Here is a 26,862-nt window from a genome sequence, read left to right on the forward strand (position 1 = left end):
AATCGTCATAATCAGAAATTATTCAAATGTTCACACATTTTCAAATATTGAAAAAAAGCAGAAATAACTGATCTGCAAGCTTGTAGATCAGCTATTTTTTTACACATATGAAATTAAACAGTAATTATAGATATTTGTCATACTGTATCTGCTCTGTGCAAGTTTGAAGTTATGAAGCCTAAAAGGCCAACAGAAATATATATATGTTTTATTCATATGTTCCAGCGTTCAATGGCCAATTACATCGTTAATCGCAATAATTTGAGTGACAATGAATTGTCACCTTAAGTTTGTAATCATGACAACCCCACACACACACACACACACACACACACACACACACACACACACACACACACACACACACACACACACACACACACACACACACACACACACACACACACACACACACACACACACACACACAGTACCTTCAGTGGTTTGATCTGGTCCAGACCCAGGTAGGAGTCGGAGCGCAGGATGACAGAGTACTGGTAGTTTCCTGTTTTGGACGGAGCCGGAAACTTCAGCTCCACCTGGTGGACAGACAGGGACACAACACATGGTTCAATCACGCAGACCAGTGATTCTCTTCAATTCAATGAAGTATAAGAACAGAGGGAAGGGGTTAATCACACTACTCCATTTAGTGCGTTATTAAAAATATATATTTTTATAAGTTGTTGTTTTTGTGTCGATTTGTTGATATATAAGAAAAATAAAATAACATTAAGTAAGGACAGGCTTATTGTTGGCCTCAGCCAGAGGGTGGGAGTTTATCCCCGTTACGATGCACTGGATCGTTGAGGTGGAGCGCAACACCTCAGCTCCCAAGCCGTGCTACTCATACGCTCAGTGGTGTGTTTGAGGTCTTTTCGGAGGGCATACTGTAATTATTGTATACAATATTGTACTTTTACTCCACTACAATTATTTGAAAACTTTAGTTACTAGTTACTTTGCAGATATACATTATTACATTATAAAACATACGTTAACCCTATTTCATAAATAGGCTATTTGAAAATGGCAGATCTACAAGCTCACAACGTGTCACAACACGTTGGTGAGCTTGTAGATCTGCTATTTTCAAACATTTTGGTACTTTAAGTACATTTTGAAGCCAATACTTTTGCACTTTTACTCAAGTAACATTTTGAACACAGGCCTTCTTCTACTTGTAACCACTGCACGAGGGTCTTCTCTCTCTCTCTCACACACACACACAGACACACGTACCTCCTCTGTGTCTTTCAGCGTGCACACGTGGTAGGGCATGGACACACACACACACACACACACACACACACACACACCTCCTCTGTGTCTTTCAGCGTGCACACGTGGTAGGGCATGGACACACACACACACACACACACACACACACACACACACACAGAGACATACCTCCTCTGTGTCTTTCAGCGTGCACACGTGGTAGGACACACACACACACACACACACACACACACACGTACCTCCTCTGTGTCTTTCAGCGTGCACACGTGGTAGGGCGCACACACACACACACACGTACCTCCTCTGTGTCTTTCAGCGTGCACACGTGGTAGGGCACACACACACACACACACACACACACACACACACACACACACACACACACACACGTACCTCCTCTGTGTCTTTCAGCGTACACACGTGGTAGGGCATGGACACACACACACACACACACACACACACACACACACACACACACAGAGACGTACCTCCTCTGTGTCTTTCAGCGTACACACGTGGTAGGACACACACACACACACACACACGTACCTCCTCTGTGTCTTTCAGCGTGCACACGTGGTAGGACACACACACACACACACACGTACCTCCTCTGTGTCTTTCAGCGTGCACACGTGGTAGGGCATGGACACCAGGGTCTGCTCTCGGCGGTCAGCGATGTAGAGCCACCACCACTCCTGCTTCTCCTCTGGGAAGTACAGGCTGTACACCGGGTGGGTGACCTTGGACTTGGTCTCCAGCAGGGCGCGCTCTCGCCTCTGGATGCTCTGCTGCAGCGCCTCCCACTCCTACCACACACACACACACACACACACACACACACACACACACACACACACACACACACACACACACACACACACACACACACACACACACACACACACACACACACACACACACACACACACACACACACACACACACACACACACACAGTTATAGAGTTCACACAAAAAGCCATGCTTGGGTACTACGCCGTTGGCCTTGTGCTGCGATACGTTGTGGTTGTAGATCGGCTGTTTTTGGTATAGTGTAATTCAGGCTTATCTCCAACCCTAAACCTGACTTGTAAATGTCCTAACCTCAACCGGAACCGGAATGTTTTCCTAATTATAAAAAGAAAATGGGGGAAAAAATGAAAAAAATGTCTATTTCAAATCACCATATATCAGTGGTTCCCATTTTTTTTAGCTCGAAACCCAGATCTACAAGCTCAACGCGACGCTTGTAGCGGCTCGCATCCAGTTTAAAACCCTGGTGCTAGCCTATAGGGCAGTGAAAGGAACAGCTCCTCCTTACCTCCGGGCTATGGTCGATGCCTACACCCCTGCCCGACCACTTCGGTCTGCCACCTCGGGGCGACTGATTGCCTCGTCGCTCAACGGTCCTTCTGGTCGATCGACACGGTCACGACTTTTTTCTGTTCTGGCCCCACAGTGGTGGAATGAACTCCCCACTGATGTCAGGACAGCAGAGTCACTGATGTCAGGACAGCAGAGTCACTGATGTCAGGACAGCAGAGACACTGATGTCAGGACAGCAGAGTCACTGATGTCAGGACAGCAGAGTCACTGATGTCAGGACAGCAGAGTCACTGATGTCAGGACAGCAGTCACTGATGTCAGGACAGCAGAGTCACTGATGTCAGGACAGCAGTCACTGATGTCAGGACAGCAGTCACTGATGTCAGGACAGCAGAGTCACTGCCCATCTTTCACCGCAGGCTGAAAACCCACCTCTTCAGGAAACACTACCCTTCCTCTTTGTCTGGCCCACTTGTTGTTAACTGTTGTTAAACTCTTGTTTTATTGGATCTTGTTTAGTCGACACACTTATTTGTTTTAGCTCTTACTCATTTGATTTTGCTATTTTGTCTCGTCTGTTTAAGAAACTAGGTAGCTGATATATTGCACTTTTACCTTAGCACTAGGTATACTCTTGTTTGCTTGTTTTAGAAGAGAATGCACTTAAAACCTCTGGTGATTAGTAGTTTTCGTTCCCTACCTATGTTGAATACACTTACTGTATTGTAAGTCGCTTTGGATAAAAGCGTCTGCTAAATGACTTTAATGTAATGTAGATCTGCTATTTTCACTACTTCTTACACATGTGTTTTCTAATTTAATCATTGTTTTTTTTTTAAATTCATGATTTTCACATGTGCACGCACGCGTGCACACACACACACACACACGCGCGCACACACACACACACACACACACACACACACACACACACACACACACCTCCTCGTCGTCTCCTGCCATCTCGTCCACCTCGGTGTCACTCTGCTTGTCACTCTCCTCGTCCCTCTCGCTGGGCGTGTCCTTGTTGGCCTCGCCCTCGTCTGATTCGCTGCCCTTGTCCGACGCCTCCTCCTCGTCCTCCTTGGCTGCTGCCGCCGTCGCCGCCGCAGCAGCTACCGCCACCTCCTGGCAGAGACAAGACAATATATATATATATATATATATCAAGTATTACTGGAGTATTTCCAATTTTCAGTACTTTTACTTCTACTCCACTACATCTCAGAGAAAATACTGTACTTTTTTACTGGACTACAATTATTTGAAAACTTGAGTTACTAGTTCCTTTTTTGTTTTTGATTACACAAATTCAAAAATAGTAAAAAATAATTGCTAAAGCGTTGCGCAAATGTACAAGATTTTTCAAAAATAGCAGATCCACAAGATTGTAGATCTGCTATTTTTGAATAGCCAAAGACATCTAAAACAACACAGGTGCGTTAAGGGGTGCCCACACTTTTCTGACTTGAGAACTACTTTTAAAATGACCAGCTCAACAAGATCTACCAACCCCAAGAACGTATCATCCCATTGCTGAAAATACTTTGAAAATGCACCTGAGGTGCCTTTGGAATAGCAGAGGCGTTACATAAAAGACAAACACACTTGGAATGGGAAAATAGAGGGAAACATTTTGAATTGGTAGGTTTTTGCCAGACCCAGGGGGTCCAGGGACCCTCATGGTTCCTTTAAGGGGTTTCCAAATGGCCCCTTGCGAGTGTGTAACTCTGAGAGTGTACAGGACCCGTAAGGGTCCATTTGGTTCCATTTGTACACTCTCAGAGTTATGGCGGTCGTGGAAATTGAAAAATCTGAGAACCACTGTGCTACACTAAATGGAACAGAGCCTTCATTAGTATCATTGGTAACACCTGTGAATAGAGCACCGAAGTCTGACTAATTTACACATCCTAGGTTGGTCTTCTACCTGGTTCGTGGTTTTCCACCCCCATTCTGAATCCCCATAGACGCGTTTAATATCGTGTCAAATAAGAACTGTGTTCCAAAAATAAACAAATGACCCCGGCGGTTTGACTCTTATGGATATGAAGCATCAACTGACGGTGAGAAAACGATAATGTTACATTTAACAAATTAACAAATGAGTTACATTTTCTCCATAAACAGACTGAATCAAATATGAGTGTAGAAAACAGTCAGGGCATATTTGCCAGCACTAGCCTATATATGGAGATCCCCATAAATGGAGATTATCAACTTGCTAAGTCGTCATAGATACCTGAACGCGTGTCATATATACGAAGTCTGACATCAGCAACCTCTGCCCAGACCTCCATATATAGAGATAAACGTCACGTCCAGGACTGACAGCATAGTCCCATATTCGGGCATAACCGACGTGGGCCGACCTAGGTTCAGATCAGTCCCAGCAGCGACTCCGAGAGAGGTTAACCACTAACAGAGCCTAAAGCATATTCTCATAGTGGCCTTAGGATCCGGTTAACGAATCAGCCGATAAGAGTTTCTATAATGAGTGACTGACTATCATAAACGATACAGAACCTCCTCCCTGACAATATCGCAGAGACAGTTTGTTTATTTTTGGACCACAATTCTAATATGAGACGATTCTAAGATGAGCCAATGTTATTCTCCATAGAGACATGACTTTATGAACCTTTATGAAACTTATACAGACGGGAGGGATAGGACACTTATACAGACAGGAGGGATAGGACACTTATACAGATAGAACATTCCCAACATTCCCAACAGCGGAGAGTTGTGCTCCGAGGAGCACTTTTTCTAGTTTATTTTTGGACCACAATTCTTATATGAGACGATTCTAAGATGACCCAATGTTATTCTCCATAGAGACATGACTTTATGAACCAGGGGATGAACGAGTGACGTCAGGACTTCTGTACTCTATGTCTTCACAATATGGCTGCTGTGCATGAGAGCCTTTCTGTGCACTGACTGACAAGGGACAGGTGAATGTAATCAGACCGGAAGGTTTGCTGGTCTTACTTTTTTTATATTTGATTTTTTTTTGGGGGGGGGGGGTGTCATGTGTTCTACCTGCACAGCCTTTGTGATCTACTGGTAGATCGCAATCTACCTTTTGGGCGCCCTAAAATTAAATTAACCCATTAAGGAAGGCCTGAGGCCAATTCAAAAAAATGTTTTCTAAATCCTAAACAGTTTTTTGAAAAAAATATTAAAATATTTTTTTTCACGATTTTTCAAAAATAGCAGATCTACAAGCTCGAGCTACGAGCTTGTAGATCTGCTATTTTTGAATAGCCAAATAAAATGACACAGATGCGTTCCCGGTCTTAATGGGTTGTTAAAAGGGTAACATTACCGGTAGTTCATGAGTAGATATGTCACTAGATGTGTCACCAACACCAGAGCACTCTGAAGTCAAGAGAAGATTCCCGAACGCGCCCAAAGTCAGTTACGTTTTCCCGCCACGTTGCCATTGGCCCGCTTGCGTTTTGGAAGGCGGGTGTTACTTACGTTTTCCCGCCACGTTGCCATTGGCCCGCTTGCGTTTTGGAAGGCGGGGGTTACTTACGTTTCCCGCCACGTTGCCATTGGCCTGCTTGGCTTTGGAGGCGGGTGCGGGAGTGCTCTTCTTCTTGGTGGGTTGTTTCTTCTTCTTCGACTTGGCCGTCTTCTTGGCCGTTTTGCCCTTCTGCCACACTTTGGGTTTGGACTTACTGGAGTCTGCTGCCTGCGCACGTTTAAAAACATGTTAACACACACACGTTAAAAACATGTGAACGAACACACACACACACACACACACACACACACACACACACACCTTAAAAACATGTGAACGAACACACACACACACACACACACACACACACACACACGTTAAAAACATGTGAACGAACACACACACACACACACACACACACACACGTTAAAAACATGTGAACGAACACACACACACACACGTTAAAAACATGTGAACGAACACACACATACACACACACACACACACACACACACACACACACACACACACACACACCAGAGGTCGCGTTAGTCCGACAATTGCCAGTTTTGACCGTTTTTTTATGACAAAGACCGGAAAAAATAAATCTCTCCGGACATCCTGACCGGTTGATAATGACACGGCTGTTCATTAATTATCACCGCAAATTAGGCACATTTCATATCCTCTACTTTGCAAGCTCTCTCTCTCTCTCTCTCTCGCTCTTAGCCTGCGTGTGTCTTTGGGAGAGAGAGCGGTAGAAAGAATGTCACGCTGTTAAGTTACATCTATTTCCTGTTAATAATAACCAGTGTAAAATGTGCTGCATTGGGCCTTAAATGGGAGACACTTTATTGTGAAGGTACAACAGGAAGAAGAGAGTTGTTGTTGCTGCAGCGTAGTTGTTGCTGCTGCTGCGTAGCTAGACTGCGGTCTCGGCAGTCAGACAGAGATCGCAGTCCGGTTACAAGTTACATTTATAAAGTTGTGTGTTTAACAGTCAGTCACACACAAGTTGTATCATTACGAGTTAGAATATGTCACAGATACTAGGCTACTACAAGGGCACTTGTGACTCGTGAGTAAAGTTGGCAAGTTGCCCTACAGTTTAACAACAGTTTCATAGAAGATGAAATATCCAACACAGATGGGTAAATACTCTCCACAACAGCTATAGGCTACTGCAACTATGGCATCGAGGTGAAACACGACGTTAATCATAATCGTGGACCTATTTTTAACTCTATGAGGTGGACACGTTAAAACGTTACCACTTTGAACTGATTAGCTCTATGAGGAGACGACAAGGTTCTCACAACTCATCAACTTTCCCACGGCTGTCCCAACTAGACGCACGGACGGCATCCACTGTCTAACTAAACAGTATAACCACCTGTGAGTGAGTAGTGGTCTATAATTTATTGCCCTAACAGGTCAGCTGAGCCACGTTATGAAGGATTCATCTGAAATGCCCATTTTTTTGCATTGCCCTTTGATTAGAAAATGCATTTTAAACGCAATTGATTATTGAGAAACCATTACGCACGCAGCATGCGCAAATGGTAATGTAGGTAATTCATGTATTTGTGTAAGATGACCCTGCTATATAAAATGTGTATAGTATGATGGTTCATGTTCAAATAGCTCAATCCAAAGTGTTAGGCTGTATTTACGCACCTGCTTGTCATTATTGCATAACATTAATTATGACCATTATTTTTGTCAGATGTCCGGTAAATTTTAATCCTTCCGGACATTGGGACCGGCAGATTAAAATCCTAGCGCGACCCCTGACACACACACACACACATGTTAACACACACAAAAACGTCAACACTAGGACTAGCATTCGGAATCGGTTTCATCAAAGAATTCCTTTACAGAATCGGTTTCTTCTGAGATTATTAGGGTGTGTGTTGGTGTACCAAAATAACTAAAACATTTTACTTAAAGGTAGGGTAAGTGATTTTCTTTGGTTAAAATGAGTGTTAAATAGCTCTATAGTGATAGTACTCATTACTATAGAGTGTTTGTTCAGTAACAGTGTTAAATAGCTCTATAGTGATAGTACTCATTACTATAGAGTGTTTGTTCAGTAACAGTGTTAAATAGCTCTATAGTGATAGTACTCATTACTATAGAGTGTTTGTTCAGTAACAGTGTTAAATAGCTCTATAGTGATAGTACTCATTACTATAGAGTGTTTGTTCAGTAACAGTTTTAAATAGCTCTATAGTGATAGTACTCATTGCTATAGAGTGTTTGTTCAGTAACAGTGTTAAATAGCTCTATAGTGATAGTACTCATTACTATAGAGTGTTTGTTCAGTAACAGTTTTAAATAGCTCTATAGTGATAGTACTCATTACTATAGAGTGTTTGTTCAGTAACAGTGTTAAATAGCTCTATAGTGATAGTACTCATTACTATAGAGTGTTTGTTCAGTAACAGTTTTAAATAGCTCTATAGTGATAGTACTCATTGCTATAGAGTGTTTGTTCAGTAACAGTGTTAAATAGCTCTATAGTTGCGACCGTAGGTCGCATTTACTATAGAAACCTGCTCCAGGTGTCCGTCCGTCACCCCGTCCCTCCGTCACACACGTCCCGTCACTCCGTCACACACGTCCCGTCACACTTTTGCCCTGCTCATATCTCCGCACCCGTTGCCCCGATCCATGCCAGATTTTGCACACACACTCCTTACCTGCCAAACTACACCCTCCAAGGACCCCCGGAGCTCCAGGGACCCCCAGCTGCCTCGGGGACCCCCAAGTGTAAAAAATGAGCACATGTGGACAAATTACCAAATGACCACCCCAACGGGGCTGCTCACGGGGCATTCCCGGGGACCACCCACTCCTGGTGCTCCAGAACGGATGCAAAAGTGGTGGCGCCCCCAGTGGAGGACCCCCTGCCACTGCAGCTCACATAAAATGCCGTAACTCGGGCTAGGAGCGTCCGGGAGAGCCGCGGCCGGTACCTATTCGTCCGCCAAGGCAACGCGGACACCCCACCCCTAATTTCTCTCATGGCCCTCTTCTAGCGCCACCTTCAGGCCGCTTTTCACAACACATTTTTGCCCACTACTCCTACAGTTTTGCCCCTAAAAACACGCAAATTGCTACACACTACACAGTATGTGTACTGTACACTCATGTCATCAACATGCCTGCCACCACATTTCTTAGACCACCAAACAAAACTATACATTGCCCACACAACTAGGAACCAATCGCCGTTACAGCCCTCTTCTGTATACATGTGACCTACGGTCGCTTATCTCCCGATTAGGGAGTCTTACTGGTGATAGTACTCATTACTATAGAGTGTTTGTTCAGTAACAGTTTTAAATAGCTCTATAGTGATAGTACTCATTACTATAGAGTGTTTGTTCAGTAACAGTGTTAAATAGCTCTATAGTGATAGTACTCATTGCTATAGAGTGTTTGTTCAGTAACAGTTTTAAATAGCTCTATAGTGATAGTACTCATTGCTATAGAGTGTTTGTTCAGTAACAGTGTTAAATAGCTCTATAGTGATAGTACTCATTACTATAGAGTGTTTGATCAGTAACAGTGTTAAATAGCTCTATAGTGATAGTACTCATTACTATAGAGTGTTTGTTCAGTAACAGTGTTAAATAGCTCTATAGTGATAGTACTCATTGCTATAGAGTGTTTGTTCAGTAACAGTGTTAAATAGCTCTATAGTGATAGTACTCATTACTATAGAGTGTTTGTTCAGTAACAGTGTTAAATAGCTCTATAGTGATAGTACTCATTACTATAGAGTGTTTGTTCAGTAACAGTGTTAAATAGCTCTATAGTGATAGTACTCATTGCTATAGAGTGTTTGTTCAGTAACAGTTTTAAATAGCTCTATAGTGATAGTACTCATTACTATAGAGTGTTTGTTCAGTAACAGTGTTAAATAGCTCTATAGTGATAGTACTCATTACTATAGAGTGTTTGTTCAGTAACAGTGTTAAATAGCTCTATAGTGATAGTACTCATTGCTATAGAGTGTTTGTTCAGTAAAAGGAGTCTCCCATGTCTCTCCAGCTCTTTATTAAACAGAAAATGCATTTTCAGTGCTCTCTCCTGATTGGCTTAAATGTTGCATGAAAATGTTCTATATTGTGTTTACTAAAGAGCTGGAGAGACCCCTGTGACCCAACACACACTCTGTAGCAATGATTACTATCACAATATAGTCCTTTAAACCTTATTAACAACAACACATGATCACTTACCCTACCTTTAACTGAAATAAATACACAATGTTGTAACTGTAGTGTTTACAAAAATGTCCTCAATTGTCCGTGTCATTGTCCGCGTGTGTGTGTGTGTGTGTGTGTGTGTGTGTGTGTGTGTGTGTGTGTGTGTGTGTGTGTGTGTGTGTGTGTGTGTGTGACACATACCCCATCCTCTGTGTTCGTGACCTCGTCTCCTGGGCAAGGTGTGGCCTCCTGCTCCTTCTCAAACATCTCCTGAACACACACACACACACACACACACACAATAAATCATACATTTCCTAACAATGACACAGGCACTACTGCCCTCTTGTGGCTGCATTGTTAGACCACCTGTTTCAGCAGGCCTCAGGTGAAGGTCTATGTTATGTATCAATGATGGCGTCATTGGACAGTTCTACACATGGGGTCTTCAACAGGGGGTCCGGGACCCCTAGGGGGTCCACAGAGTTACTACAGGGGGGCAGCCAAATCTTTTTTTTTTTACATTAACCACTTGAACCCTAGCATCTCTTTTCTGAGGAGAACTTTAACCAAAAAATAGCCGATCTACAAGCTCACAACGCCTCGCAGTTGTAGATCGGCTATGTTTTGCAAAGAGGCTACAGGTGTAGAGGGGAAAAAGAGCAGACCAAGTAGAAAAATAATACATTTAATCTGAAACACAATTTAATACAACCTATAATCTATACAATATAGAGGGGGGGTCCCTGCTTCATCTCTCTCTCTCAGCTAGGGGGTCCTTGGCCTGAAAAACGTTGAAGACCCCTGGTTTAATATTTCATATCAGATCAGAGGATCAAAGCTACAACATCAGGTGTTATGGAACTACAGCCTAGTGAAATATGCAGCTAAGAAAGTTAAAGGTTCAGAGAAATAATGGCTTCAAGGCTGGCTGTGAAAATCTAATATCAAAAGACTTTTCACCAAAATGAAATTGTGACCAAAAATATCGTATTGTGACGCCAACAATTTTGTTTCGAAAATCTTTGAAAATAGCAGATCTATAAGCTCACAGTGTGTCGCAATTAGTATGCGAACAATAAAGGTATTTGATAAAACACGTGGGTACCATCACTGCAGCATCTTAAAAAAATATAAACTGCTCAAAAAAAGTTTGGAAACTTAACTTCGGGCAATTATACCCTTTAATAATACCAATTGGTTTTGTGTTTTATATTTTTTTTATTGTTTATCAGTCACGTTTACAACGAGGTAGAGCTTGTAAGGATCGGGCATTCGTGGAATGAGCAACACAGCTAAACGTGTGGGTAGCGCCAACAAAAAAATTGCCAAATCACCCAATATGCTTCTGTTGGTAATCGCTCTTGTTTTGAGCAAGCTGCCAGCACACACCTATTGAGTGTTGTATGACTGCCTCACAGGTGAGTGACTGACACCTGAACATGGGTTCTGCAACTTTGTTGAGTTAGTGTTGATGCTCCACGCAGTAACACTGCCCCCATGGAAAGATGTCACGTTTGTCCCTTCAGGATAAAGACCTGTGCAATAGGGCAAGTGAAGCTGGTGTTCTGTAACGCAGATTAAGCATTATTTTATGTCAGCACTGGTACCGTTTGCAGGCATGTGTGTGCCAGTCACAGGTGTGTGTCAGTCACAGGTGTGTGACTGGTACCTGAGCATGGGTCCTGCAACTTTGACATCTGTCTTTGGTACCGTTGAGCAAATCTTGCCTGTAAATCTATGGTTCCTCAGTGAAGCAAGGGGTCTTGGGTTGTTGTCTTACTTGTTGACTTCACCAGTCTCACAGTAGTCCTAAGTGTATAAATGGTACCAGGGCTGACACCAAATAATGCTGTCACACTGCATAACGGAACACCAGCTTCACTTGCCCTGTTGCACCATGGGTCTTATCCTGAAGGGACAAACGTGGCATCTTTCCATGGGGGCAGTGTTGCTGCTTGGAGCATCAACACAAACTCAACAAAGTAGCAGAATCCATGTTCAGGTGCCAGTCACACACCTGTGTGACTGGCACAGTCCTGTCAGCAGGTGTGTGCTGGCAGGTCGCTCAAAACAAGAGCGATTACCAACAGAAGCATATTGGGTGATTTTGACTTTTTCTTTGGAGGCGCTACCCACACGTGTAGCTGTGTTGCTCATTCCACGAATGCCCAATCCTTACAAGCTCTACCTCGTTGTAAAGGTGACTAATCAACGATAAAAATGATATAAAACACAAATTGGTATTATTAAAGGGGAGATATAATTGACCGAAGTTAAGTTTCCAAACTTAAGCTCTTTAAACAAACATGTGACTTGTGTATAAAACTGTACATGGTTTATGCATCGCCTCCTATGGAGGAATCTATAAAATAGAAGCCCGAGTTAGGTTTGTGTCGATGGTCCTGGAGCGAGATATTCTGCGGCTCTTGAAATGTTAGTAAAAATGCTCAAAAACGCTGGCAAGGCCGGCTATAGAAGGTGTTTTATTCTGGCAGTTAATGAGTTAATGGACCCTTTCCCTTACCACCAGGGACGCGGGAAGTGGGGTGCTGAGGGTGCTGCAGCACCCCCTGCCGTTGTGAGGGAAAAAAAAAAAAAGGCTGAAGGCGTGCGTGTGTGTGTGTGTGAGAGATTTTCTCCGGTGGGCGCGGCTCCCTCAAAAGAATTAAATCACATAACCCTAATCCAACCCTAACCCTAAAACCGAAATAAAGTAACAAAAAAAGTAACTTTATCCGCGGGAAACCCGCGCGCACGAGGGACCCATGCACGCGCGCTCATGTGTCCCGTTTACCAGCACCCCTTGCTCTAAAGTACTTCCCGCGTCCCTGCTTACCACCATCCTTTTTCTGCTCAGGGTGACCGTGACGGTGACGATGGAACCTGCTGTGATGTTATTGCTGTCTTCATCATCCAGGACTACAAACACACACACACACACACACACACACACACACACACACACACACACACACACACACACACACACACACACACACACACACACACACACACACACACACACACACACACACACACACACACAGAGAGAGACAGACAGACAAGGAGAAAAACACTTTGTGAATACTTTAGACCAGTGGTTCGGCTGGTTCCCAAACGTTTTAGCTCGAGACCCAAAAGAGACATTTGATCCCGGAACCCAAACTATTTTTTTATTAAAAATAACTTCTGTTACTATGTCAGTGGTTCTCAAACCTTTTCATGTCAAGGACCCCAACATTTATAGGTATTTGGCCACGGACCTCCATCTTCAATTATTTTGTTCCAGGGACTCCCGGAAGCAAAGAATTGAGTTACAAATGTTCACTTTAAAAAGATATTAGGGCTGGGACTCGATTAAAAAAAATAATCTAATTAATTAGAGGCTTTGTAATTAATTAATCTAAATTAATCGCATGTTTAATCGCATATCAATATTTGACCTGAGAAGCAATTTCTTTTCAGTTAAAACAGATTTTGGTATATGAGTGAATCAATGAGTGAATACATAAGTTTAAGCAACAAAAAATAGTTCTGCACACAACCGTGTTTTTATACACGCTTCCATCAGAACGTTTTTTAAATCTAAATTTCCCATCCACTGGGCCAAGCAAAGCGGTCTGATCGGCTTATTGTCCCATTGCGTGCACTGGGGTGTGTTGGCTGTTGGTTGGTGCACTGGTATGATCGGTACGCCTGAAACTCATCCAGTGGGGCATAAACTAAGCGCGATTAAAATGCGATACATTTTTTTTATCACGTTAATTTTCTGTAATCAATGAATCTAAATTAATCAGTTAAAGTCCCAGCCCTAAAGAATATATATATAGATTTTTCAAATAGCAGATCTACAAGCTCGTAGCGCGACACTCAGTGCCGTGCTATGAGCTTGCAGATCTGCTATTTTTGAACAGCCCAAAGTGTAAAATAATGTTTTTTAGCTAAATTTTGACACAGCTGCGTTCCCGGTCTTAATGGGTTTTTAAGCCGTCAATCACACTTATTGGTATGACAATGAATGGTCAGGTAAAACAAAGGTCCTGACGGTGACAGCACTGACCTTGTAGTTTGGTATCCATGGTGATGTGAGGGAAGCTGCCCAGCACAGACATCACCTCGTCATATTTCTCCTCTCCCAGGAAGCGCAGCATGCTGCGTCTGTCACTGTCCTTCACACTGACCAGGTCCTGTACCGTACGCACCTTATACTGTAAGAAATACACCTCGTTATAACATATATATAGCCCTTATTATACAACAGGTAGTTCCGACCAAGCAATCTGATTGGTTGAAATGGCTATCTAGCCGTGCTTCAAACCAGCATGATAGCACGGGCCTAATCACATTAATAAATCACTCCGCACTGCAGTCCGCACCCGATTAGACCATATATGGCACAGCTGTGCTGTGATGTCACGCTGTCCCACGGTAGGAAAACAAACAGACAGCTAGCCTGACCCACCGTCGCCACCGGTAAATAACCGGAGTAAAATAGCTGGTCTACAAGTTCACAACGCGTCGCCATCGCGGCGCGTTGTCAGCTTGTAGATCAGTTATTTTGGCCACGTGACACGGTCGTACGACGGAGCGTATAGCCTACTGGAATCAGCTGTGTTGATGAGACGGTGCCTCAGAGCGCTGCTACAGGGACTATTTAATGTCTCAGTCAAATAAACTCTTCTCTTTACAGGGAAACGGATAATAGCGAAACATTTTTATCATGAATTGCCCCACAATATGAATACATTTGGATGTGTTTTGTTGGTAACTGTTGTACAATCGCAATATTACACTCGAGGGTGTGCTTTACCGTCATTATTGGCACTTCAGTGATGCTTGCGGAACTCGGCTCCGCCTCGTTCCTGACCGCATCACTGGCGTGCCAATAATGACGGTAAAGCACACCCTCGAGTGTAATATTGCTTAATTATAACATATATACACCTTAGATTAGACACCTTAGAGATGCGTCACTGTCAGCTGGAAGGTTATATTTGCCAACTAACAATTGCAGAAAACCAACAAGAATATAAACAAGTCCTTTTTTGTAAAATAATACTGACTTATAACAAAGGCTTCTCAATAGTCTGTTAACCAACCAAAATACAGCTGCTGCTCTGTGCAATTAGCGATATGATGAAAAAACTTTTTTTTTTTTTTTTTAAATAATCGATTCATAATCACCCATATCCGAATCGCGATTAATTGCTGAATCGATTATATTTTCCACCCCTAACGCGCACACACACACACACACACACACACACACACACACACACACACACACACACACACACACACACACTGTACCTTCTTAGAGATACAGTATCGGAGGTGTTCCTCCTCAAAGTGAGGCAGCTGCAGCAGAGGAGACTTGGTCTCCTGCAGACCCTGGACGATCATCTGGGTCAGCTTCATGCAGTTCTCTATGGACACTAGGCGAGGAGCGTGGAACCCTGGAGCGCACGCACACACAAAATTAAATGGGCTTTATTGGCATGAGAAAACATACATTTAAATTGCCAAAGCAAAAGTGAATACAATACAATCAAAACAAAATAACGTATGTACAATTAAAAGGCAATAGAAATGATGCCTGTGTACACAAAGCTGTTACATTGCATTTGAGGGAAGTCTAACGTACAAAACCCAGAAGAATTGTGCATTTGCTGTCAGATATAGTTAGCCTATTCATCCACATAGGAAAGGTTAGCTCGGGATAAGCTTTTGCAAAGTTAGCAGCTGTTTAACACGCACACACACATTTAGACATTTTTTTCATATTTTTGTAGTGTTTGTTTTGTTAAAAGAGTGACTTTGAGAGCTGTTTGACTGTACAATGTGAGTCAATGAGGAACATATTTAGAATTATCAATTTCTAATCACTGGAGCAATTATTTTAGATTTCTCATCCACCTTTGGAGTTACATCATGGCAAGGTGACTACACAACCCAGACCTCTACCAAAGTGCTCTTGCTCCTTTAAACATTAGGAAACACGGACAAAATAAGCAACTGCACTTTGGAAACAAGGCCCAAAAACTGCAACCCGCAATATTTACAAGCGATTACCGAAAGACAAGCCCATGATTGTGAGTGTGAGTGTGAGTGTGAGTGTGAGTGTGTGTGTGTGTGTGTGTGTGTGTGTGTGTGTGTGTGTGTGTGTGTGTGTGTGTGTGTGTGTGTGTGTGTGTGTGTGTGTGTGTGTGTGAGAGTGTGAGCGAGTGTGAGTGTGAGTGTGAGTGTGAGTGTGAGTGTACGCTGGGCAAGACCTGGCCGATTGAGTGCCTAAACGGTAGTACCTTGATTTGGCGGAAGTACCGCCCACAAACAAGTGTTGTGATTGGTCGAAAAAGATAGTTTCCGGGGGGAAATGGTACGACGTTAGTTCCGCCCCTACAGACACTCTCTGCTTCAGGCTTTTCTCTTCACAGATGAGTAAGACTGGGAACGAGGCTAGTGTGAGTGTGCGTCCACGTGTGCATACCTAGTGTGTGTGTGTGTGTGTGTGTGTGTGTGTGTGTGTGTGTGTGTGTGTGTGCGTACCTCCTCTGCTATTGGCCATCATGGTGAGTTGACAGCCCACGTTGACCATCTCCTGGAGCAGCGCTGGACTCTTCCTCACCACAAATCTTTGGTCTGTGTGGGGGGGGGGGGGGGGGGGGAGAATCACACATGTACCTTAAATACCTTAAACATATAAGGTCCAATTGAGCTCTTCAAACTAGTCTTCTTCAGACTAGTCTGAAGAAGAAGAGCAGTGTGCTCAGCCCACTCAGGTCACGGTGCCGAGAATAAATCTGCAAACGAGATCTACGGTGTGCAAACACAAGATTTGTAGCTCCATCTAGGAGTCAAGTCAAGCACATAGCGCGGCATTTGTAGATCTGCTATTTTTTGTAAAGAAAAATCGTGAAAATGTGGGCAAATCTTTGAATATATATATATATATGTTTTAAACATGTTTGACTCAAGTCTTTGCTTCTGGAGGATTCTAATGTCTTCAAATTCCTAACAGGTTTTTTTTTGTACTCATGTTGCTGTAGGCTATTATCAGTGGTTCTCAAACTTTTCATGTCAAAGACCCCCAAAATGTATTTGGCCGTGGACCCCCATCTCAAAATATGTTGTTCCAGGGACCCCCTAGAGGCAAAGATTTGAGTTAAAAATGTTTGCTTTAAAAAAATATATATATAGTCCCAGGTGCATCCATGTGATGTATTCGTTATAGTTATTGACTCTATTTATAGTGGCTCATAGGAATAGACTATGTGACAACCAGGAATAGTTTGGTGACCACCGGAGAGACGGGTGACAGCCGGAATGTAGACGGCATACCGGGAGCAGTATGGGTTATGCGCCCCATGCTGTGTCTTCCGTGAGGAAGAAGCCCAACAAACCCACGGTCAGGCCTTTAGGAGGGCCACTCAAGCAAACCGCAAGCGGAGCTAATACCATTAGACGGCCCAATCTAGTGGTATCGGCCCAAGGAACCATCACGCCTTGAAGGAAATGTTTGGATCGGGATGGTGCAGAGGATCTGGTACAGCGCTCAGGTCCTGGACCTGGTGAGACAAAGGAGGAGCCCGGCCAGGAGACAACCCACAGAGCCTAGTCCCTCCACGTGCCAGAGCCTGCCCCGAGTTTTGGCAGAGTAGTTCCGGAATAGCGGACTGAGTGTCCCTGTCTTACCCTATAGGACTGACCGTGGGTAGCTACTGGGACGTAAGTCGGGGCTTGATCAACCCTGGCTGGGTCACCTGGGCGAGGGTGTATGTTGTTGCGAGACCCCAAACACCCGATGACCCCAGGCTACAACACTGATGATACGTCCCAGGTGCATCCATGTGATGTATTCTTTATAAATATATATATATATTCAAAAATGTGCACACATTTTCACGATTTTTCGAAAATAGCAGATACACAAGGGGTCCGCGGCCAAATACATATCATTTAGGGGGTCCTTGACATAAAAAAGTAAAAGAAACACTGATTATAGCAACACATGTTTATTCAAAAAACTGTTAGGATTCAGAAGACATTTGTAGAATCCCCAGGAGCAAAGATTTGGATTATTATTATATATTCGAAGATTTGCACAAATTTTCAAAACAAATAGCAGATATACAAGCTCATTGTATATGGCCTTCAGACTGTACTACCCATAAAACAGAGCCCCAGAAAAACAGTACCTTCTTCTATGTCATCGGACACCTCCATGCGTGCCAGGTGAGCCAGCACCAGCACCCTGGCCTTCAGACTGTACGGGTAGCAGAACGGAGGCTCCTTCTTCTTCACGTTGATGTTCCCCAGCTCACGGATCAACTGCAGGGACAGGAGAGAGGGAAGGGAGTCAAAAAAAAAAGAAAAAAAGACTGAAAACACGGTTCAGACCGTGTTCGGCACCCGATGTGTTAACCAAAAAAAATGCATATCAGAAAATATCAGTATTGTTTTTTAGTTATTAGTGCACCTGGAGCCTGATTTATACTTGGTTGTGTTGCGGTGTCGGGCTCAGCAAAACAGCAGATCTACAAGTTCACAACGTGAATCTGCAAGAGATCTGCAATTTACCCGCAGGTCACACCAGTGTGCAACCACGTATAAATCAGGCACCTAAGCTGTGGAATGAATGCCCTGCCTGAGGATTTGACTCTAGAAAAGTCAAGTGTCATCTTTTAAAAATCACACCTGAAAACATACTTGTGTACCCACCAGGTCTTTTCTTAAATATTTGATTCTTTCTTTAACACATTGCATGCCAATCACGTAGATCTACGCAAACCTATTTATAGCCGCCACGTGCCAATCGCGTAGATCTACGTGAACCATTTTTATTTTTTTTTTCAATTTGACCCAAAGACCAAGGAGATATGATTTATCGAAGATATAGACTCCTATCCACTTCCTTGTTAACTTAAAACTTAAAAATTATTTATCTCGGCTCTTACTTTTTTTTTTTCAATGAAAAATCTCTGGCACTGGCTAGAAATATTCAGAAATACCTCAGGCAGTTAATGGGTTAATCCACATTATTACTAGAGTTCTCAAATTCTGCCCTAACCCGACCGTACCCGACCCGACGTTTTCAGGCCGGGCCTATTACCCCCCAAAAAGAAATGTCAACGCCCCCTAGTGGCCTAACGGTAAGGCCGACGGACATGTCAGTAAATGTGTTGGAAGCAGCTCAAAGTGAACTTTACTCAGGTATCTAGTTTGTCACCGTCCGTCCTTCCTGGCCCGTGTTATTAAAGAAAAACAGGCGACAGTGGCTAAAAGTCAATCGCAAATCGTCGATGCAAAAGTGGCCGTTTTCAAGATGTTGTGTCCATTATCTCTGGAACAGAAGGTCCAATCTGCTCAGTTCAAAGCGTGTTAGATGCGTGACTTTGAGGACATTAAGCACATTAATGACACCTTTTCTGGTCATTTGGGACCAAAAGTATGGTAACTGTCCGGGCCGGGCCGAGCATCGGGCCGGCCCAGTAGGGCCCAGTTAGGGCCGGGCCTTAATTTTCAGGCCCGTTGAGAACTCTAATTATTACCTTCGTAACAGGGTTTCAAAAAGCGCTTTATAAAAGGTGTATTGTTATAGTATTACCTGTGGCACTTCAATGTTGTCTGTAGGTCTGATGGTGGCGTCTTTATTGCTGCGAGGGTCGAACTCAAAGGCTGCCGTCAGCACCATGGCTAACCCTGGAGGTCAGAAAGGTCACGTTAGGACAAAAGATTAATCACGTCATTATTTACGGAAAATAGCAGATCTACGAGCTTGTAGATCTGCTATTTTTATTATTTTTTATTTAACAAATAAGTGTATCAAATAAACAAGATCCAATAAAACAAGAGCTTGTACAACTAATTGACAACAAGTAGGCAAGACTAAGAGGAAAGGGTAGTGTTTCCTGAAGAGGTGGGTTTTCAGCCTGTGGTGAAAGATGGGCAGTGACTCTGCTGTCCTGACATCAGTGACTCTGCTGTCCTGACATCAGTGACTCTGCTGTCCTGACATCAGTGACTCTGCTGTCCTGACATCAGTGACTCTGCTGTCCTGACATCAGTGGGGAGTTCATTCCACCACTGTGGGGCCAGAACAGAAAAAAGCTGTGACCGTGTAGATCGGCCAGAAGGACCCTTGAGTGACGAGGCAATCAGTCACCCCGAGGCGGCAGACCGAAGTGCTCGGGCAGGGGTGTAAGCATCGACCATAGCCCAACGCAGGGTAAAGACTCATGTTTCATGTTCATATTGGGGGTCTTTTAATGCAGAGTATAGACTCACGTTTCATGTTCATATTGGGGGTCTTTTAACGCAGGGTATAGACTCACGTTTCATGTTCATATTGGGGGTCTTTTAACGCAGGGTATAGACTCACGTTTCATGTTCATATTGGGGGTCTTTTAACGCAGGGTAAAGACTCACGTTTCATGTTCATATTGGGGGTCTTTTAACGCAGGGTATAGACTCACGTTTCATGTTCATATTGGGGGTCTTTTAACGCAGGGTAAAGACTCACGTTTCATGTTCATATTGGGGGTCTTTTAACGCAGGGTATAGACTCACGTTTCATGTTCATATTGGGGGTCTTTTAACGCAGGGTATAGACTCACGTTTCATGTTCATATTGGGGGTCTTTTAACGCAGGGTAAAGACTCACGTTTCATGTTCATATTGGGGGTCTTTTAACGCAGGGTAAAGACTCACGTTTCATGTTCATATTGGGGGTCTTGTACATGAAGTGCATGAAGAGCTGGGTGGTGTTGATGAGGATCTGGTCTCCACTGTAGCGAATGGAGCGGTACCACCATGTCCCCTAAGAGAGAGAGAGAGACATGACCAGGGTTATCATTATAGTTGACTAAAACTAACTACATAGAATTAGAAGACTCAAACGCTACAAGATCTGCTATTTTCATAGCGCTCATACACCGAGTGCCACGCTACGAGCTTGTAGATCTGCTATTTTTTTAACAGCCCAAAGTATAAAATAATGGTTATCCCATTAAGACCTGGAGCGCATCTGTGTCACTTTAGATTTCTTTGGCTATTCAAAAATAGCAGATCTACAAGCTCGTCTGCTATTTTTGAAAAATCGTGAACATTTTTCTTTTTATATTTTTTTCAAAACTCTGTTAGGATTTAAAAAACATTTTAAGAATGGGACTCAGGCCTTAATGGGTTATAGCTAAAAAAAAAATCTAAAGAAAATAATCTAAAATGACACTTAGTTCAACGTTTCCATCACAAGGATGTTCATCACGAATGTCTGATGAAGATCTACTGATGAAGATCTACTGAGGAAGATCTACTGAGGAAGATCTACTGATGAAGATCTACTGAGGAAGATCTACTGAGGAAGATCTACTGAGGAAGATCTACTGATGAAGATCTACTGAGGAAGATCTACTGAGGAAGATCTACTGATGAAGATCTACTGAGGCGACACAGAGACATTATGAACGTTGTGACTCACCACGACTACAGGAAGAATGACCATGAAGGCTAGACCATACACCAGCAGCACCTGGAACACAATGCAGTCTCTTATGATCAGTATGAAACACAATACAGTCTCTTATGATCTCTACTAAACATAATACAGTCTCTTATGATCACTATTAACTCATTCACACGCTGGCAAAGGCGGATTCATTCATTAACATTCCTGGCAGTGAATGTGTTATAGAATACAGTCACTTATGATCACTATTAAACGATACAGTCTCTTATGATCAGTATGAAAAGCAAGGACTACTCTGCTACACTAACACCATAAAACCAGATTCCCCACTGAGGTACTGGGACAATAAAAGTGTGTAACGTCACTTAATTACACACAATAATGCATTAGAATGAGTCTAAATACTAAATTATATTAACACCTTAAATAGATATTTCACTTTCCAACATGTTTGGGGTCATTTTAATGTCTACTCTGGCTTCTGTGTTTCACACCAGACACTATATTGAGTATTTAGATATGGCCCCCTCATGCCAGGTACAGTAAATAATAACAATAATAATGACACTATACCAGCATAGAGTTCTTCTGGTCAACAATCCAAGCAGGCAGGGCGATGCCAAAACTGGTGGCTGCAGAGACACAGAGACACACAGGTTGTATTTGCCATCAAGCAGGATGTTGTCAATGAAAAAAAGTTATAAGAAGAAGTTATACAGTGTAACGTTTTTCAACTAAACAAAAGTTGTTTTTGATATCATCTTTAACTGGTATATGTTTCACAATAACTATTCTACATAAGTGTGTTTTTTATCATGACAACTTCTGTAAACCTTGTTTTCCCCCGTTTTCCCCCAGAGTGTCTGCCACCCACGGTACCGTGTATGAAAACACAACAATAGTGACAAAATGCAAGTGAGGTTGTGACCTTCTATCTGTCTGGCACTGCCCTTAGTGTGTGCAGTGAGATACTTATTTGGGAGCATAGTATCTCCAATGACCTTTCAGCTGACAAGGAGCTGTATGCCCAAGAGAACATACTGTGTCACAAATGTAGCATGTGTTCAGTACCTGTGAAGATGTCTCTCTTTAGATCCTTTTCTACACCACTCAGAATTCACACACATTTTTTCCAATGAATTTTCAAACTTTTTCCATAACACGTCCAAAGTATTGTTCTCATTTCCAGGCCTGTATCAGTCATATGGTGCAATATGAGTGTGCTGCGCGAGAAAAAAGGACGCTCTGCTTCCAAATTCCGCTGATTTTCGCCGTTTTTTTTCTCTCACGCCATTAGGAGAAGCCCCCATGGTTGGTGCCCTGTGCTGCGCTGCTTTTATCCGCCAGATTTGGACGTTCACGGCATATTTTGCACCGTTAAGGTGCGTTCATCATCGGTGAAGAGTGCCTCTGACAGCCGCTGCTGGCTGCGTGCACGCAGCGAGGCGACGCGAGGCAACAATCGCACAATCACATGCACATGCAGCATGCGTCCCCTTCCCCTGTGTATGGGGCCGCCGCGTGCTTTAGCGTGATTGTGTGAGTGTGGCTTCAGGAAGTAAATTCCTAGCCTCGATCTCCAGGCTTTTATTTTTTAGTTTTGCTAAAAAATAAAAGCTTGGAAATTCCTGTCCCAGCTGTTGGTACGCAAAAGCGCCTCGCGTCGTCTGATGTGGTGCTCATTTTTTTATTTTGGGTGCGCATGCGCACCTGTTATGTGCACCCCTGGTTACAACCTTATGTACAGGTGTATGTGTGTGTTAGTGTTGAGGTATCACCTGCTCTGTGTTATAACCTTATGTACAGGTGTATGTGTGTGTTAGTGTATCCACCTGCCCTACTGTGCTACATTAGGTTTATGTCTAGGGCATCTGAGTCAGTAAATGACATCATCGCCGTCATAACGGACCCTAAACGCAGTTCTGTCAGGTTCTCCTCTAGACCCGTGGTTCTCAACCTTTTCAGGCCAGTGACCCTCCCAAATAATCATATTTGAACTGGGACCCCCCACCCTGACAAACATATGTAATTGTAGGAGTTGAGACATTACATTTAGTTACATAGCAGATTGCGAGGCGTTGTGAGCTTGTAGATCTGCTATGCTATGTTTGCCTCTTTCTTATATTATTTGACAATTTGGCCAATGTTTGACCAGTTTTTATGTTATAGTAGATTACTTTTGATGCAGTAATGGTCTTTTTCTTTCCTTTGTTTCTTTTGCTAATAACAAAGGTCTTAAAAGTCCTTAAACGGTCACTTCACTGTCATCTGGGGACCCCCCAAAAAAATATGTGGGGACCCCCTGGGAGTCCCGACCCACAGGTTGAGAACCACTGCTTTACACAGTGGAACCATTGGCGCACATGTTTGTATGTCAGAAACTGAACAACTATGGGCTATTTACATTTCATGATTTATTTTCCTTTCTGTTATTTTATTGCATAGGGTTTTTTAACACATCGGGTGCCGAACACGGTCTGAACCGTGTTTGGTGTCTTGTTTTTTTCGTTTTTTTCCACACAGGAGGGGCTGGAGTAGCTCTGGGATCACCCATGGTGATTCTGAGAAGGATAGGCCAGATGGATCATCGCGTCAAAAAACATGGCTTCTGTCCGGTTCCGTTCTATCTCCTTCTCTAAAACCCCTATAACTCCGAAACGTTTTACGCTGGGGAAAACGACTCTTTGTGTATGCACGATCGCTCCGCCATTGTTACTAATACTCGCGAGAGAGATGTTATCGTTCCAGGCGTTAGCCAGGACCATCAGGTAAAATGGAGGCATGCTTTGTTTCACATGAAATGCATGTCGTGGGGTCTACAGCTTAAACAGCTGAACGGTGAGATTTCGGCACCGAACGTAATGTGTTATTATAAAATGCTGGCACCCGATGTGTTAAATTGTGATTTGGATCTGCCTGAGTCTGAAAATAAAGATTGAATATAACTGTATACTGACCTCCTGGCCCATCCGGGTTGCCGTACTGTTCCCAGTTCTGCCGGGACTGCTCATTGGTCAAACTGTGGACACAAAAAAAACACAAGAGAATGAGAGAGAAGCCGTGTGATTGGCCAGGCATCGATATAAGACCAAGTTGTTGTTGTTGTTGTGTCATGCTACAACCACAGGGGGGCGCAAGCACTCACGCTGCGTAGGCCTTGGCGATCCTCATGAACGTGGCTTCATCACCACCTTTATCAGGATGGAACTTCAGCGATAGAACTCGATACTGTTTCTTTATCTCTGATAGAGAGGCACCCTGAAACACATTAAACATTATTATTATTATTAATAAATACTGCTTCTTTATCTCTGATAGAGAGGCACCCTGAAACACATTAAATATTATTATTGTCTCCGCCAGGAGAGTTTGTTTTCACTTTCCGTCAGCCAAGCAAACATTGGTCGAGCCTCACGTGACACTTGACAATACGGTGAAATAGTGTGATCTGATTGGCTAGTGACATATAACGGGCTATAAATACATGTGTCACTTTGAAAGAGTCTTTGCCTCTTTCAAAGTGAGGTAAGACAGGAATAATCACGAAATGGCTGAGAAATGGTGGATACTGTAACAATTGGATAGGACACTTACACAGACAGGACAGATAGGACACTTACACAGACAGGACGGATAGGACAGTTATACAGACAGGACGGATAGGACACTTATACAGACAGGACGGATAGGACACTTATACAGACAGGACGGATAGGACACTTATACAGACAGGACGGATAGGATACGGATAGGACACTTATACAGACAGGACGGATAGGACAGTTATACAGACAGGACGGATAGGACACTTATACAGACAGGACGGATAGGATACGGATAGGACACTTATACAGACAGGACGGATAGGATACGGATAGGACACTTACACAGACAGGACGGATAGGACACTTATACAGACAGGACGGATAGGACACTTATACAGACAGGACGGATAGGACACTTATACAGACAGGACGGATAGGATACGGATAGGACACTTATACAGACAGGACGGATAGGATACGGATAGGACACTTATACAGACAGGACGGATAGGATACGGATAGGACACTTATACAGACAGGATGGATAGGACAGTTATACAGACGGATAGGACACTTGTGTCATGTTACTATGACACAGTAACATGTTCTATTTTTTGTAAGAATTAGAACATAAGAATTAGAACATTCCCAACATTCCCAACACAAGTCTGCTGGCGGAGACTTGTGCTCCGAGGAGCACTTTTTCTAGTTATTATTATTATTAATCAGGGTAGAACGTCAGTGACAGCACATTGCTTCTTGGACAAATCAGATCAAACTATATATTTGTCAAAGTTACTAGATTAAAGAGCGGGTGAAGTTCTTCTTTGTGAGAGCTCTCATTTCATTACTAGGGACGATCTTTTTAATCTTTGTCCATGATGGTGAACCACTACAGCAATATGTTATTCATCATCATATGAGAGTGTGGTGGAAAACAATAGAGCATGACATAATAGACCAACATTCACAGAAAATAGAGATTTGGTGTAAAGAGATACCCCAATACCAGGTATGTCATTTAAACCAATCTAGGACAGTGGTTCTACAAAGAGGGGTCCAGGGACCATCTGGGCAACTCTGAGAGTGTACAAATGGAACCTTACAGGTCTGTAACTCTGAGAGTGTACAAATGGAACCATGGACCCTTACAGGTCTGTAACTCTGAGAGTGTACAAATGGAACCAAATGGACCCCTACGGGTCCATTTGGTTCCATTTGTACACTCTCAGAGTTATGGGGTCCTTGAAATTAAAAGGTTTGAGAACCACTGAGCTAGGAATTAAAAAGAAAACATTGAATTAATAAGTATTACTGTGCAGCTACAAGTTAAAGAGATAGTTCACCCCCAAAATGACCTTTTTTCTATGTATTAGTCACACCATGGAGACTTGAATTCATGGAATTTTTTTTGTTGTCGTCTCATTCCTAAGACAATAATTTGATGACGAACGGACCGGTAGGAGACACTAAGAGTCTCCTTTGTGTCTCCTACCGGAACCGCTGTCTACCGGTGCCTACCTATTGCCTTTCAAAACTGGCCCCGGTAAAAGTCATAACCTAGCATAACGTGTGTGTGTGTGTG

The 26,862-nt window shown here is 43.2% G+C and overlaps 2 protein-coding genes across 2 annotated transcripts in view; one reads left to right on the plus strand and one right to left on the minus strand.

Moving 5' to 3' along the window:
• LOC311063058 (pyrin-like) overlaps positions 1-26,862 on the plus strand; it is a gene marked incomplete at its 5' end in the record, with an annotated part of 670,464 nt that overhangs the window by 387,651 nt on the left and 255,951 nt on the right. The gene's annotated exons all lie outside the window — the stretch shown is intronic.
• Positions 1-26,862, minus strand: part of LOC311063273 (translocation protein SEC63 homolog) — a 38,524-nt gene that overhangs the window by 3,702 nt on the left and 7,960 nt on the right. Inside the window, exons 4-19 of the mRNA XM_084082637.1 lie at positions 24,878-24,990; positions 24,690-24,751; positions 22,306-22,364; positions 21,745-21,795; positions 20,976-21,084; positions 19,873-19,967; positions 18,464-18,596; positions 16,815-16,907; positions 15,579-15,724; positions 14,329-14,476; positions 13,105-13,187; positions 10,467-10,535; positions 6,115-6,273; positions 3,513-3,698; positions 1,851-2,051; positions 435-539 (exon numbers count right to left, since the gene is read on the minus strand). Coding sequence (XP_083938763.1) covers positions 435-539; positions 1,851-2,051; positions 3,513-3,698; positions 6,115-6,273; positions 10,467-10,535; positions 13,105-13,187; positions 14,329-14,476; positions 15,579-15,724; positions 16,815-16,907; positions 18,464-18,596; positions 19,873-19,967; positions 20,976-21,084; positions 21,745-21,795; positions 22,306-22,364; positions 24,690-24,751; positions 24,878-24,990 — 1,812 coding nt within the window. The remainder of the gene's footprint in view (positions 1-434; positions 540-1,850; positions 2,052-3,512; positions 3,699-6,114; positions 6,274-10,466; positions 10,536-13,104; positions 13,188-14,328; positions 14,477-15,578; positions 15,725-16,814; positions 16,908-18,463; positions 18,597-19,872; positions 19,968-20,975; positions 21,085-21,744; positions 21,796-22,305; positions 22,365-24,689; positions 24,752-24,877; positions 24,991-26,862) is intronic.

The sequence above is a fragment of the Gymnoscopelus microlampas genome (genome assembly GCF_963454915.1).
Source record: "Gymnoscopelus microlampas genome assembly, chromosome: 16".
NCBI classification, from domain to species: Eukaryota; Metazoa; Chordata; class Actinopteri; order Myctophiformes; family Myctophidae; genus Gymnoscopelus; species Gymnoscopelus microlampas.